Source organism: Melospiza georgiana, chromosome 15, assembly GCF_028018845.1.
Source record: "Melospiza georgiana isolate bMelGeo1 chromosome 15, bMelGeo1.pri, whole genome shotgun sequence".
Lineage (NCBI taxonomy): Eukaryota > Metazoa > Chordata > Aves > Passeriformes > Passerellidae > Melospiza > Melospiza georgiana.
Window position 1 is genome coordinate 5,622,151 of NC_080444.1, and position 15,219 is coordinate 5,637,369.

Sequence of the window (15,219 nt, forward strand, 5' to 3'; positions counted from 1 at the left end):
CCAGCCTCCTGTCCCCATCACAGAGCACCGTGTTCCCCCAAGACTTGTGCCTCAGCCCTGCTCCACAGGACACCCCCGGATACCCCAGGCAGCCCGCACCGTGAGCGGCTCCAAAGTGCCCTGGCCCCACACCGGGGCATCCCAACCACCCCCAGCACTCTGCACCTTGGTGCTGCTTCGGTGCGCCCCCGTGTCCGTTTGGGACAGAGCTCTCCTCGCCCGGCTCCCGGCTCCAGAGCCGGTGTCCGGCTCGTACCGCACCCGGCTGCTCCGGAGCCCCCCAGCATCCCCGCCTGCCGGGAACGGGCAGCGGAGCGGAGTGGGTCGGCACCCACCGGCACAGCGACCCCGCCGGGCCCGGCTCCCGCTCGGCCCCGGTTCCGCGGGCTCCGTTACGAAACGCGGCCGGGGCGGGGCGGCGCGGCCGGCGGCGGCCAATGGTGGCCCGGGCAGCCCCGCCACCGGCGCCTGCCCCGGGTCCCTCCGGCGGGCCGGGCCGGGCCGGGCCGGGCCGGAGCCGCAGCCTCGGCCGGGGCGGGAGCGGCGCGGGGCGGAGCTGGGCGATGCGCGGGGGCGCGGCGGCGGCCGGGCCGTGCGGGCACCGCCGGCTTTAGGGAGGACAGCTCCCCTCAGCGCCGCCATGAGCGGCCCGAGCTCCCCTCCGCCCGGGGAGAGCCCCTCCGGGCAGCCCCTGCGGCTGGACCTGCTGCGCTGCCCCTGCTGCCGCCTGCTCCTCTGGGAGCCGGTGACCGCGTCCTGCGGTCACTCCTTCTGCAAGCCGTGCCTCGGCGGGGCCGGGCCGTCCCGCTGCCCGCTGTGCCAGGAGCGGCTGGAGCTGCCGGGCATCGGGGCGGCGAGGTGCAGCGTGGTGCTGTGCGGGATCCTGGAGCGATGCGTGCCCCGGGAGCGGCGCCTGGCCGGGCTGGCGGAGCGCGTCCGCCACCGCCTCGCCCGCGGGGACGCGCGGGACGCGCTGAGGATGGCGCAGAGAGGGGTCGAGCTGGGTAAGGAGCAGCGGGCTCGGGGGCTGGGGGTGCGGGTGGTGGGCCGAGGGGTGCCAGGGGCCAGCCCAGCAGCCCGACAGGCGGGGATGCACGGGCTGGGCTGTGGCAGCAGGCGAGTACCAGTGTGGGTGACAATGTAGGTCACCGTGTCCCTGCGGCTCCGTGCGCTCCGAGCCTGCACGGTCCGGAGCGAGAAGACGTGGGAAGTGTTGTAAGGCAGGGCTGGTGGGAATGGGGGTGGGAAGGGGGGATGCTGGGCATTTCTTCCATATCCGTGGATGTCCCGAGGTGCTGGGGGCGGTGGGATGCCCGACAAACCGCGCTGCTCGTCCCCTGCCCGGCCGGTGTCCCATCGGCCCCGTGCTCCTGGAGAGAGGGACAAGCACCGATAGTCACTCACATCGGGCGGAATTTCAGGGTCACAGAGAGAGCTCTGCCCAGGGGGTGACCATTATGTAAAGCGGCTGGGACTCGTCCAGCCGGGGATGGACACGTCCTCTCCCCTAGAGCCTGGCGAGGACACAGCCTTGGCAGAGCTCCTGTGCCAGCCCCATCGTGCAGGTCAGCGCCCGGCCCGACCCATTCTCCACCCGGCCCTGGCCAGACATTTCCCGGGCCCGGGGGTAGTGGGGGGAGGTGGGGTTTGATCTGCTTTAATGTGTGGCTGTAAGTGGATTTCTTGGAAAGTAAATAAAAGGGGTTATACAATGCGTCTGGAGCAGGGGGTTGGGGCGACGGAGGCAGAATTTCCTTTCTCCGCGGCGTTTCTATGACAGCGCTGAGCTCTCCTCCCGCTCTTATTCATTGCCTGCTGCGAGACAAGTGCCAGAGGTCCAGGGTAAGCCTGGAAGCGACGGGCTGAGCGGACCGGTCGATCCTGGTGCTGGCAGCAGAAAGCAGGTCCTTTTATGCAACCTCCAGAGGCATCCGTCCGTCTCTCCCTGCACATCCTCCTTCACAGTAAAGGCACATGCACACTGCTCTGGTGCTCATTTACCAGGCTTTTCCCTGGTTGGGGTGTGCAATTGCACTTTTCTCCAAAAACCCTTTGCTGGCATAAAGAGGAAACATTGCAAACTCTGTCCTCGCTCTTCCCTGCACGTTCTGTTCCCCGAAAGACAGGAAAGTCTGGCTGAGGGCAACAAGGAAATTGCAGTCACAGGCTCAGCTCCAGTGAACCTTTGCTTGCTGGGGCTGCCAGGCTCAGCCACGTGGGTGGTGCTTTCAGGATGTGTTTTCCAGTTCCCGCAGCCAGCTTTCAGCTGCACACTTTTTTTTTTTTTTTTTTTTTTTTTTTTTTTTTTTTTTTTTACGAGCTGCCTTTCACTTTGGAACAGAACCACTGATAAATGCTTGACCCATGGGGATGTTTTATTTGTGTCTCAGTGTGGTGTGATGGGTCAGTTTGCAGTGCCCTGCTCATCCCAGCCTGTAGGGCTGCTCGCTTTGCTTGGGTGGAAATAAACTGTCAACTTTTTATCTTCATTCTTTGTGAGTGAACATCAGAAAAATGCAGTGTAATGTGTAGCACAGGAGGCCCTCTGACATGCCTGGAGCGTGGAGGCTGGTGAGGCTCTGAGGCTGCCAGCTGGCTGATGGCCCTGGTGTGTAATGATATCATACATCAAAAATAGCTGCAGCAGCAGAGAAATGCAGAATTCATTGCCCTGTTTTACACATCTGGGGTGGTTTTGTTTTTTTGTTTTTTTTTTTTTTTTTTTTTGCCAAATCAGTTGCTTTATTGCTGGGGCTGTGCAAATGTTTGAATGGGTTTGCCCACATGGAAAATAAGCCTCTAGACTTTGTACCTATTTGTTCATCCCTACCTTCTTAGGGGGTGGGATATTTCATGTCTGGATGGGTGTTTGTGGGATGGAGTACTGAGCAGCACGTTCCCATGTTTCCTCACTCAATCCCTAAGGTCTTGGCTAATATTACAAAGGAAAACAAGGTCCCAGGGACCATTCTGTGCTGCACAGCTCAGCGTGGCCAGTGCAGCTTTTGCTGCAGGAGGGGCTGTGCCTGCCTCTCCTGCTCTCTCCCTAAGGGAGCAGGCAGGGAGCAAAGTCTCTCTGTGCTGCATGCTGGGGACAAGGAGGCAATAGCCATGGCAGAATTTGGACTGGTGGGTGCCTGGGCAGGGTGACAGGCAGGGAAATGAGCAGATGCCTCCTGCACCCAGCTCTCATGGAGCTGCCAGTCCTGACCTGCAGTTTGCTGGCAGAGCTGCATCAGCACCGGGGTTGAACTGGGCCGTGAGGAAATGCTGCTGGCTTTGGAAGTGCAGGAGAGACATCACCAGCACTGGTATTCCTGGTGATTGCTGATCAGCTGCCAGCCAGGCAGAGTGCCCCTGGGAGAGCTCCTGGCCCCTCAGCAAGGTGATGTTACCCACACCACATTTGCCAATGCAGCGGCAGTGCCTTAAATGGTGCCTGATTTATGATGATACAAGGGTGGCATCAGTGTCAGCATCCTGCAGGGCCACCATGAGTTACCTGTGCTGGACCTGTCATCATCCCACAGGGAACTGGGAGCCCCCAGTGACATTGCAGGACATGGGCATCTGTGACACTGGAGGCCTCCCCAGATGCACCAGGAAGCCACAAGTGCCCAGCCCCAACCCCCTGCAGCTTTGGGCTGATGCTCAGAGCTGGGGGATGCAGGGCTGGATGCTCAGAGCTGTTACCTGAGCTGGAACACCAGCACTACTCTGGATGTAGGTCACCTCCATGAGCTGTGATATAACGGGGTGGGTCTGGGCATCTCTGCATTTCAGAACCCACAAACATTACCACACCTGGTTACTCTATGTAACATGTTCTTTAGGACTAAATCCTTTTTACAAATCTTTTTTGCACAATTTTTTTTCACAAAAAATGTGCAAAAATGATGCAGGCTTAGATACTATATGTTTGTCTAATTGGGAACTAGAAAAGCTCTTTTCAACTTGTCAGTGTGCTGGTAAAAGATTTGCTTTTGATCAAAAAGCAATCTAATGGTGAGCTAAGTGAAATTGATAATGGGAACAATCTTGCATTGAATTAGAACGTTTGGGCTAAAGAACTAAAGAGGAGTAACATGGGTGCCCTTTTCAACATCTCCCAGCCCAATTCTGCCTCTGGCTGTGCTGATAGGAAGGAAGATCTTTATGTGGTTTTCTGAGGCAGGAAAGAAAAGGATCTCACTGCCAGTTTTTTTAGGAGAAGGCAGGAGCATGTAATGCTTGGTGTCATGACTAGCAGTGTCTGTGGGACCTGTGCTCCCCCAGCACCCTGATGTCCCATCAGTGACATCTTGCTGACAAAGAACTGGATTCTCAATTATTTTCCTTTTTTTTGGGAAATCTCAGCCTTTCCTCATACTTGGAAACCCCAGGTCATGGGGTGCAGGCAGATCCTTGCACCCCTTTGGCTTCTCATGTGCCCCAGGAGAGCAGTGGCAGCCAGGTGGGTCTGGGAATTCAGGTACCCAGCCCTGCAGCCCTGTTTGGTAACATGTTATTGTGGCTCTGCTGGGTGAGTCACATCACAGAGCCTGCTGTGGCCACAGCCCTGTACGTGTGTGGTGGAGCTTTTCTTTTGCTCCATCCCAAAGAGATGGATGAAAGCCCAGATCCCAGCATGGCTGAGCCCTGAGGCAGTGGCGGGGCCTCTTGGCTGGGGGTGCTTTAGGGAAGATGGAGGGGAAAAAAAACACAAAGGGAAGAGCCTCAAACAATTTAAAACTGGATATTTAGGGGGAATAACTTCTTCCTTACAAAGCCAGTGTCTCCTGGTGAGGAGCACTGATGTGAGGCAGCGGCACAGGGACTGTGCCCCTGTGGTGGTGGCTGTCCCAGGCTGGTCCAGGGCTCATGTCCCACGTTCTCTTGCAGCCCTGGAGTGCAGCTCCCTGCGGCTGTGCCGGGCAGAGGCCCTGCTGGCCCTGGGGCAGCTCCCACAGGCTCTGGAGGACCTGGATGCCGTGTGCAGGGCTGAGCCTGGGCACCACGAGGTGAGTGAAGCCACATGGACTGCACAGGAGCAGCTTTTCCCCCTCCTCAGTTCTCCTCTGGGTTCATCCTGCTCAGAAATGCACTTTGCAGAGCCACTGGGGTGCCAACCAAGGTGGCAGGTGCTGTGTTGCTCTCACAGGAGAGGTCTGGCACTGTGTCCATCCTTCACTCCAACTCTCCCTAGGCTTGACTTTAGCAGCTGCTGCACTTTGGAGAGTCCTGGGATATTTTAGGGAGCAGGTGCTTTGGGATGGGGTGGGAGCAGGCAGGACAAAGGGACATTCCCTTGGGGCTGGCATGGGAGCTGAAGGGGGACATGCTCTGCTGGTCACTGTCTCATAGTCACCACGTGTTCTTTCTGCTCTGCAGGCCTTCTTCAGGAAAGGGAAGGTGCTCCTGGAGATGGGGCAGAGAGCTGAAGCCCTGCAGGCATGGGAGCACTGCCTGACACTCAGTCCCCATTGCCAGCTGGCTCGGAGAGAGATGGAGAAGGTGTGTGGGCTCTGCCATGTCCCTCTGCTCTCACTTCACACAGGGACATGTCCTTGTCCTCTGAAGGACTCCACAGAGGGCTCAGCCAGCACAGACACCAGAAGGGTCCTTTGGGGAAAAAGTGGGAGCCTGGCAGCTCTCCCACCTCCTTGCTTTTTCCTCCTAGCATCCCCCAACCCTTGCTTTGTCCTTGCAGATCATCATGGAAGCTGATGCTCCTCAGCCATGCACGGCTGCACACCTGGGTGATGCTCACCTGAGCTCAGCTGGTTCCCATGTCGATGGAGGGAGCCCAGTGCTCCCATCTTGCACAGAAACTCAGGTAAGAGCCTCCAACATCTGAATCTGCAAGGAGACTTCACGTTCCTCTGGGACATCCCAGTGATGGGAAAGGAGGTGTGATAAGAGGAGCTTGTGCAGGACATGTGGCCATGCTTACCTGCTTGTGTGCTGGGATCTGCAGCTGGTGGAGGGTGGGAGAGCAGGTGTCATCAGGGCTGAGCTGTGGGGACTCAGCAAACAGAGGAGACTTTATCTCTCTATTCATCTCACTACATACAGGGGGAAAACAAAAAGTGAGTTTCAGTTTTTTTGGAAAAAAAAAATACACACTTGAGAATAGTTCAGACCATTAGCAGCTGTTAAGGAAGCTTTTATTTTCCTCTTTGCCTTTATAAACAAATTTAGCAGGCTTGGAGAGAGGAGGGAATTCAGAATACACCCAAATAGCAGTTGGTACACTGGACAGAGTGAACCATGTTTTAATCATGTGGTGGGCAGCAGTGTCTGAAGGCTTCTGTCCTGCTGTCCTGCAGATGGAAGCTGTTAATGTACAGTGACACACCAGAAAACTTCCCGGTGCCATCAGGCTTGGTGGGACAGAGGGAGAAGAGGGTTTGGGCTGAATTGCATCTTGCTGTGCCTAGGATCAGGAGGGAGAGCTGGCAGAGGGCCGAGGGGGTGCTGGGTGTGAGCAGAGCCAGGACAGAGCCACCCTTCCCCAGCCAGAACCGGCGACGGCGGCAGAGAGTCAGGGCCAGGGCCTGTTGGGTGAGTGTCATCACAGGTACCACTCTGTTGTGTCGTGCAAAATACTTGTGTGGAATCCATTTTGGCACTGAAAATGTGCTGTTTGTGCTGTGTTCAGCTCAGCAAATATCCCAGGGGCACACAATGGGGGAGCTCTGGCTGGGACATTCACTGCTCCTCATGCATGTGGGGAGGATCCACCTGATCTTCTGTGTGAGCAGGTGAACTGACACCAAAACTTTGCTCCAGCTTGGTGACAAGTTCTTGTTAAAGCCAGGCATCACTGGTTCCCTGTGTGGAGTCAGGGAGAGGCTTTCTGTGGTTCCCATGTGTTTGGATGGGTTTTGGTTTTGATTGAATTCCCCTGTGGGGGACAGGACATGCCATGAGCTGGGCAAGCAGCACCTCCATCAGTATTGACTTGCCATCAGTGTCCAGCCAGGTGGACAAATAGCAGTGATGGCTCATGGCAAATTTCCAGAGACTTCCATCCTGGAGCTTTTTGGGCCACTTTGCTGCCTCAGTTTCCCTGTCTGCAAAAAGAGGAGATATCACCTTCCTCTACCAAGCACCATGAGACCCACTGACACACAAGCTATGGATGGACACAGATGGGTTAATAGAGGGGTTTATGTTGAATTTCCTGGTGGTCTTGTTCTTTTTTGACACTTTCAGAGCACTTTGTGGGGCAGTTATGCCTCAGAACAAGGTCTGAAAGCAAAGATTTATTTCCTATATTGAAATGGGGGATTGTCTTTTCTTTTATCACTAGATAACAAGGAGGAAACAGCAAACTGTAGCCAGCCATGCCTTGGGGAGTCACTGAGCATTTCTGACTTGGAGTGCTCCCTCTGCATACGGTGAGTTCTCCTGCAGGATCAAGAATTGGCGCCTGCTGGGTTTCCTTTACTGATGTGCATCTTTCTTCACATCTTAATAGCACACTCAGTTCTGAGAACTGCTGATACAGATAAGAGGGGAAGGCAGGGCCATGGGACACCCTGCCAGGCTGCAGGAGCTCAGATCACCCTGTCTCAGGGTGCAGCATCACTGGGGCTGTATCCCTTGGGACAGAGATGTGGAGCTGGGGATGTTCAGTGGGGTCAAAGACCAAAAGCAGTGGTTGCCCTTTGTACCTGCAGGAAAGTGTTGCCCAGGGAAATTCCCTCCATGGTGGGGATATTGCAGACCTAGTGGGGAGCATTTTGGAGCTTTTTGCCTGGTGCAGGTGGAAAAGGGAATGGGACAGAGCTGTGTTTGTCTGCTGGCTCAGGGCTGGTGTTGCACTGCCACAGGGCATGCTGAAACCAGGCTGCTGTTCCTGGTGTGTCCCAGGACAGAGCAGTTGTGCAAGGGCTGCTGGCACAGAGCTGGGTGGGGGTTGCACTGCCAGACGTGCAAGTTGGTCAAGGTCCTTCTGGCAGCTTTTTCCAGGTCTGTGCATGGGGGAGAGAGACTGAGGCTGCATCTGGCCTGAATTATGTGAATATGGGTCTCTTCTGAAAGAAGAAAACAGTGTTTAGGAGTAGTCAGGGCTTTCCCAAGACCTTAATTTAATTTTTGATTGTGGAGCTACCTGTGAGCAACTTGAGCACTTGCTGCTGGCTCTGCTCCTGGAGCAGGGGAGCAGGAGGAACTTTCCTGTCACTGCCCTTTGGATTACACACCACTGTGGGTGTCTGGGGAGGCACAGACCTGGCAGGACCAAGGGGTGTCATGTGTGTACTCATGGGGTCTGCTGGGACTCCATGGAGACCCTGCAGAGAGGGGGAGCAGAGCTCAGGCCTGGAACAGCTCTCATCTTACATCATTGTGCAAGCCCAGCAGTCTGAGCCCAGACTTTCTAATTAAGGGGCTAATTAAAGTCTCTTTCTGCCAGACTTATCTGTGCCCCTTTCCCTTTGTTCCTCCCTGCACTCCATTGACTCTGATCACCCTTTTCAGGATGTTCTTCGAGCCGGTGACTACGCCCTGTGGTCACACCTTCTGCAAGGAGTGCCTGGAGCGCTGCCTGGACCACAGGCCCAACTGCCCCCTCTGCAAACAGAGCCTGAGAGAGGTGAGGGCATGGCTGCCCCGGGATGGAGCCCAGGGGAGAGCTGGGAGCCAGCTCCAGCTGCTGGCTGCCTGCCCAGGGCTGGGCTGGGAAGGTGCAGTGCTCTTCCATTAGCAGCTCCCTGGCACGGCGGTGTCAGCTCCACTCACGTGGGAATGACCAGACAGCTGATAATTAAGACCCAGAGATTCATTTCCACAAGATGCCACAGTGATTTAGTGAGATTGTAAACAGGAGAGGGGAGAGAGAGGGAGAGAGGAGAAAATGCTAATGACTTTAAAAAATGGAAATGGATGGAAAACCTGCTAGCCTGGAGATTTGATTTAATCTTTAATGTAAAGGGATTCGGATGAGACCATCAGGGAAATTAGGTTGTCATACAAGGACTGCATCACTGTCAGAGACAGGACGCTGTGCTGGACGGGCCCTGGCTCTGAGCTGTGTCTGGAGGTCTCGGTGGAGCTGACATCCCATCCTGCTCCATGGCTCAACATCCCCCAAGAGGTTTTATCCTTGACTTTCTCTGGTCTAAAATTACCTTCAGTTCCAATAAAAGTGAGGGTGATTCAGAGTCCAGCAGGGCTTCAGGGCTTCCTCCCTGCTCTTTTCCAACCTTTTTTTGGGTCTAATTCCTTTCAGTACCTGAAGGCTGGGAGGTACAGCCCCACAGTGCTGCTGCAGGACATCATGCTGGCCACCTTCCCCACACAGCTGGCTGAGCGCCGGGAGCTGCACCGGGCAGAGATGGCAGAGCTCTCCAAGTAAGCAGGGACTGCTCCTGTGTGTGTGGGTGGGTGTGGAAGGGGCTCTGAGAGGGATGTCTCTAGCCCCACGTTCCTCTTCATAGAGAAAAGCAAGGCACAATTCTTCCCAAGAATATTCTTTCCTCATTTGCTGTGCCCGTGTTTGTGCAAAAGTAGAAAGTAACATGGAGATTGTTTACCCAAAGTGATGGTGTTTTTTTTCCTTGGCCTATCAGGGCCAGGTGTGTGTGTGTGTCAGGATTGTTGAGTGACAGTCACAGGATTCAGTGCAGTGTGTGCAGTTGTGTGCAGGGTTGAGTGCTTGTCAGGTTCAGTTTTACATGTATAGAATAATATAGTATAACAAAGTAGTTAATTAGCCTTCTGATATCCATGGAGTCAGATGCATCATTCTCTCCCCTCGTCGGGGCCTTCACAGCGTTGCAATAGATGTCCACACCCCATACCACTTCTGTGGCTTGGTTCTGCTCAAGTGATGTCTGTCCCACCTCCAGGACCACATTGCAGCAGTGCTGTGTGGGTGTGGACATGCCCCATGAGGCACCTGGGGGTGAGGGATCATCTTTGCAAGGAGCTGTTTTGTGGGCAGAATCTGTCCTCAGTATCTTGGTGGGCCAAGTGGAACTTTAGTGTTGCTCTGTGCTGGAGCATCGCTTCTTGTGCTTAAGGATACACCTGGTTTGGGGGAGCAGCTGATGCAGGGATGGGCTTTGCTTGGGAAGGTCTCACTTCTGTGGTTTCTCCTCCTGCCCCTCAGCCTGACCAAGAACATCCCCATCTTTGTGTGCACGATGTCCTTCCCTGGCATCTCCTGCCCTCTGCACGTCTTCGAGCCTCGGTACCGCCTGATGATCCGGCGGTGCCAGGAGAGCGGCACCAGGAGGTTTGGCATGTGCATCTATGAGAATGGGAAAAGGTGAGCTCCTGGGCAGGCTGCCCCCTGCCCCTGCTGCTTTGCCTCTCTCTGCTCCAGCCCCAAATGTCTAAAATACTGAGTAGTTCTGAAAGGTTTCCTGTCAGTGTCATCTCGCGGATAGAATCAGCAGGGAGGTGGGTGGTGCGTACCCCACAGTGCAGAGTGAAATGGGATCAAGGAATGAGGCCAGCACTGAAGCTGGACAGAGCCAGCTGTAACTGTCAAATACAATTCAATACAATTCTTGAAACAGCTTCTGAATCAGGATGTCTCTGAGCTCCATGGTTCTCTGGCTGTGACCTCCAGCTCCTCTTAGTGAGCACTGGGAGGAAACTTGATTGAATCTCTGAATTTGCCCCTGCCCTGCCATCTTGTTCCTGGTCCTTTTGGAGACGATACCTTCAGGAGAAGCAGCTCCCTTGCCTCCTATTACCCCAGCTGAGCCCTGTTTTCTGTCCCTGTGTCCCTGCAGCTTTGCTGACTATGGCTGCATGCTGGAGATCCGTCAGGTGGAGCTGCTGGCAGACGGGAGGTCCTTGGTGGACACCGTCGGCCGGCAGCGGTTCCGCGTGCTGAGCCGCGGCCACAGGGACGGCTACCACACCGCCGACATCGAGTTCCTGGAGGACAGGAAGGTGAGGGCAGGGCTGGGCAGAGCCCTGGGCTGCAGCAGGACAGATCCTGCCCACGGACACCTGTGTCCCTCTTGGCTCCGTGCAGGTGTCCGGGGAGGAGCTGCAGGAGCTGCAGTGCCTGCACGAGAGCACCTATCGGCTGGCGCAGCGGTTCTGTGAGCACGGGGACCTCACCTCCAGGCACATCCTGATGCAGCATGGACCACTGCCAGAGAAGGAGGAGGACATCCAGGTAACGCCCAGAGGGAAGGGGTGCACCAGACAGAGTGCCAAGAGAGTCTCTGAAGCAGCACTGTTCCTGCAATAACCACCCTGCTTCCCTACTCGGCTTCCCCTCAGGATGAACAAAAAAAAATCCAGTTTTTCACCCCTGTTACAGCATCTCTTATCCAGACAGTTTGTAGGGCTTGTTTTGTAAACTGCTTGATGTTTCTTTATGGTTTTAAACTGTTCTTGGAAACTGAGCACTGAGTTCTAAAATCTTTCCCAGAATCTTTTCTTAAATGAGACCTGAGAAACTGAACTGTGTGTGTTTGAAAACTTCTTGGGAAAAAGAAACCAAACAAATTGGCAAAGAGGCGAACCCTGCAGCTTGTTGAGTCTGCAGTCTCCTTTCTCACTGTGGTCCTTTGAGACAGCCATAGCTGGCCAGTGGTAAAGAGCTAAGAGGACAGGATCCAATTTGCTTATTATACTGCTCTGACAAATTAAGATTCTGTAGGAGGAAAAAAATCCCAAAATTTAATTTTCACTCCTTAAAGGAAGCATTTCCTCTCTGGATTGTTACAAATATACTCTTGCTGGCTTGTCCCAGGCTAAGGCTGTCCTGGCCAGCAGTCACATTAATGATGTGCTCAGGAATTACAAAACAACTCACCCTCCTTCAGCTGAATCGAGCTTTTCCTTCTTGGTTTGACTCAGGTTATAGAAAAGCCACTTTACAAAAGCAGTGCCCAGCAGCTGTGCCTGCCTGGCCTGCACCTCACCTCTTCAAGTGATGGCCAATGTCCCAAAAACACTGGCCATGCAGGATTTGGCCTCTGTTTTCAAAAAGCACTCGCTTAAACAAGGAAATGCAGAAGATATTTCATTGTCTCTTTAGTATAGACTTTCTCCCAGTTACAGATGAGATGCAGATGCAGATGAGCCAGGAGGCTCCCTGGGGAATGCTTGTCTGGAAATTGAATTAGTTTGTCCAGCAGTTTTGAGCTTGGACAACAAAAGGGCTGTCCAGATGAGTACCTTGGCTACTGGTACTCATCACAAAGCTGGCGTGGCTGTCCTGACAAGAGCAACTCTTTGCCATCAGCGATGCAGCGATGCTGCATCCACCTTACAGCTCTGACATAGGGGTCTCTCTCTCCCTCTCTCCCCCCCAGGCTTCAGCAGACGGCCCGACGTGGTGCTGGTGGCTGATCTCCATCCTGCCCCTGGACCCGTCCTACCAGCTGAGCCTGTTCTCCTGCACGTCGCTGCGGGCGCGGCTGTCGCAGCTGCAGCGCATCCTGACGGCGCTGCTGCAGCAGCCCCCGCCCCGGCACCTGCTGCCCGAGCGCAGCCCCCGCCGCCTCTGAGCGCCCTGCCCTCCCCGGACCCGCCTCCGCCCTCGGCTTTCTCTCTCTGTGTGGTTTGAGTGTGGTTCGAGCCCTCCTTTCCATCCCCCAAAAAGCGACCTCAGCGATGGGCTGGGTGCTGTGCCCAGCTGGCAGCGACACTGTGCCGTCCGTGCCACCCCTGGAGCTGCTGTGCTGTGCCACCCGAGCTGGGCTGTGTCTCCAAAGCTAAATCCATTGCTGAGTGGCCTCTGCACTGAGGAGGATTCTCCTTACGGGGAGGACTGAGTGCTGGGATTGCCGCAGTTTGGGTTCTTCCACTCTGAAGGACAGTTTAGGTTCTTCCACTGTGAAGGACAGCTTAGGATCATTTGCTAGATGGTCCTGATTCACACAGGAAATTTAGAGCCTGGGGAGAGGTGGCACTGGGGAAGCAGAGAAGTTCCAAAGGCTTCCTTTGGAGGATGCTGACGGCTCTGCCGCTGCTTGCAGCTTTGTGTTTGAACGAGAAGAAAGGTTAAACTAAACAATCTCAAACTCATGGTCTTGCTCCCAGCCACCTCCACGGCCACATGGTGAGGAGATGGTTGTATCTGAATGCTCTCAGGTCCAGACCCCCCCTTCCCACTGCTGTGCTCGGTGCTGTGCTGTTTGCTGGCCAGACCATTCCCCTCCCTGCCAGCTCCAGTGCTGTGAAATGCCGTGGGAAGGGGAATTCTGTCAGCTTTGGTGCTCGTCCCCTACCCAAAAACTGCTGTTCCCAACCCTGGCTGGGTTCAGGTTACAGGGTTGGACCTGGGAGGAGCTGATAGCACAAGGAAGTTAAGTCTGGAAGTTCTGTTGTGAGATTTTCTGTTCCTTGACCAATGCAATTTCCCCCTGTTCTGTGTTTGTTGTGAACTTTCTGCTTCCTCAGGAGAAAATCAGGATCTCAGCCGAGGCTGGACCCTTGCACTTGGGACTCAGAATAGTTCAGGATCCCCCAAAGGAGCACAGTGAAGTCAAAGGGATCCAAATATCTGGATTGGAGGGATGGGGCAGGATCAGTGACCCAGGCCAGGATCCACATGCCAGGGAGCGAGTGCTTGGCTGCTGCTTGTCTCTAGACACAGGGCAAAAACTCTCTGGACAGACCAGGCCTCCATGGAAATCCTGAAGATTTGGGATTTTTATCTTTGATCCATAATTTCTGTGGCTTTGGGTTCAATTGCAGGAGCGACATCCACCTGGTTGTTGGATTGCTCCTGGAATTTTATCCCCGCACTTCTCAAAGGCACCACACCCCCTCAGAGAGTTGTTGGATGTGTGTGGGAGAGGAAATGAGGGCCCTGCTCGTCACTGCAGGTGTTTGTGGGCTGAGCCTGGCTGGGACACTGGCTCCAGAGAGCTCCCTGCTCAGGGCCACCACCTTCCCCTGTCCCCCTGTCCATCCAAGTGCCTCCCTGGAGTGACAGTCAGGAGCAGGGCTGGCTCCCCAGGAACCTCTGTGAGCACAGGGCAGCTGAGAACAGCCCAGAGCTGGATTTGCTCCTCGCCTTTGAGCCACAGTGCTGGCCCAGGAGCACCCAAGGAGCCATTTCCCTGGCATGTCAGCTTGGCAGGGCTGGGGCAGGGGATGGAGGGATGCTTTGCACTCCCAGGGCGGGTGGCAGGGTGACACTGAATTCAGGAAGTGCCTTTCTTTCCCCCAGGGGCAATGTGTGACATCCCCAGCCCAAGGCCCTCACCCGCCCCCCGAGCTGCTGTTCCCCAGGGCTGGGAGTCCCTGTGGGTCCCTCCAGCAAGGGGGGGATGCAGGAGATCCCCTGTCACCCTGGGGAGGGCCCAGAGCCACCTCTGCCTGGCTGCTTGGGGAAGGGGTCCCTGCAAATTGCTCCAGTTTGCTTGGAGCACCTTTGTGGTTTTTATGACTGTCTTTGCTCTTGGAGTTACGTTTTCTTTCAGGTCGTTGAAATAAAGACCTTTTGTTGTTGTTGTTGTTGTTGTTTTGTTGCTGGTGTTTTTAACTTTTAGCTGCTCATTAATAAAAGTGCTTGGGGATCCCCAGGGAGATTTGGGGACACATGGACAGGTCACACCTTGGTGTCCAGTGACCACGGTCCAGCAAGGGCAGATGGCAAAAAGGGGCAGGAAAAAAGTGGTTTTGCTCACAGAATGTGTGTGAAACAAGACAGGAAAAATGAGCTCCTGGCTGTCATTGCAGCTGAGGGCTGTGGGGATGGGATGGGATGGGGTGGGGTGGGATGGGATGGGGTGGGATGGGATGGGGTGGGATGGGATGGGATGGGGTGGGATGGGGATGGGATGGGGTGGGGTGGGGTGGGATGGGATGGGGTGGGATGGGATGGGATGGGATGGGGATGGGATGGGGTGGGGTGGGGTGGGATGGGATGGGATGGGATGGGATGGGATGGGATGGGGTGGGATGGGATGGGGTGGGGTGGGATGGGATGGGATGGGGTGGGATGGGATGGGGTGGGGTGGGATGGGATGGGGTGGGATGGGATGGGGTGGGGTGGGATGGGATGGGGTGGGATGGGGTGGGATGGGATGGGGTGGGAGATGAGCCCAGTGGAGATGCTGGCCAGTGTGGGATGAGCCTGGAGGCAATGTCCCCAAATGCTGTGGCCAGCATCTGTCCCTGTCCTGCCTTTGCAGCCCTGGGCAGAGGGCTGTGGGCTGGGAGCAGGTTACAGCAGCTGGCACTAGGGATGAGAGGTGATCCAGGGATATGGGCATGGGGTCTACAATGAGAGGGTGGTCCTGGATGGAA

At 55.4% G+C, this 15,219-nt stretch overlaps 1 protein-coding gene across 1 annotated transcript; it reads left to right on the forward strand.

Moving 5' to 3' along the window:
- The first annotated feature begins 582 nt into the window (after nucleotides 1-582).
- On the forward strand, nucleotides 583-14,424 carry LOC131089845 (LON peptidase N-terminal domain and RING finger protein 1-like). The gene is made up of 12 exons (XM_058034822.1): nucleotides 583-1,004; nucleotides 4,882-5,000; nucleotides 5,371-5,493; nucleotides 5,690-5,815; nucleotides 6,420-6,543; nucleotides 7,295-7,382; nucleotides 8,467-8,581; nucleotides 9,218-9,339; nucleotides 10,100-10,258; nucleotides 10,731-10,893; nucleotides 10,979-11,125; nucleotides 12,273-14,424. The coding sequence occupies exons 1-12, from the start codon at nucleotides 641-643 to the stop codon at nucleotides 12,465-12,467; spliced, it is 1,845 nt and encodes a 614-aa protein (XP_057890805.1). The 5' UTR covers nucleotides 583-640; the 3' UTR covers nucleotides 12,468-14,424.
- Nucleotides 14,425-15,219: the final 795 nt, after the last annotated feature.

Excerpts from the sequence above, each read along its gene's own strand:
- LOC131089845 (XM_058034822.1), top strand. The coding sequence starts at position 641 with ATGAGCGGCCCGAGCTCCCCTCCGCCCGGGGAGAGCCCCTCCGGGCAG. Across the intron at positions 1,005-4,881 it reads GCAGAGAGGGGTCGAGCTGG|CCCTGGAGTGCAGCTCCCTG; the intron begins GTAAGGAGCAGC and ends GTTCTCTTGCAG. Across the intron at positions 10,259-10,730 it reads ATCTATGAGAATGGGAAAAG|CTTTGCTGACTATGGCTGCA; the intron begins GTGAGCTCCTGG and ends GTGTCCCTGCAG.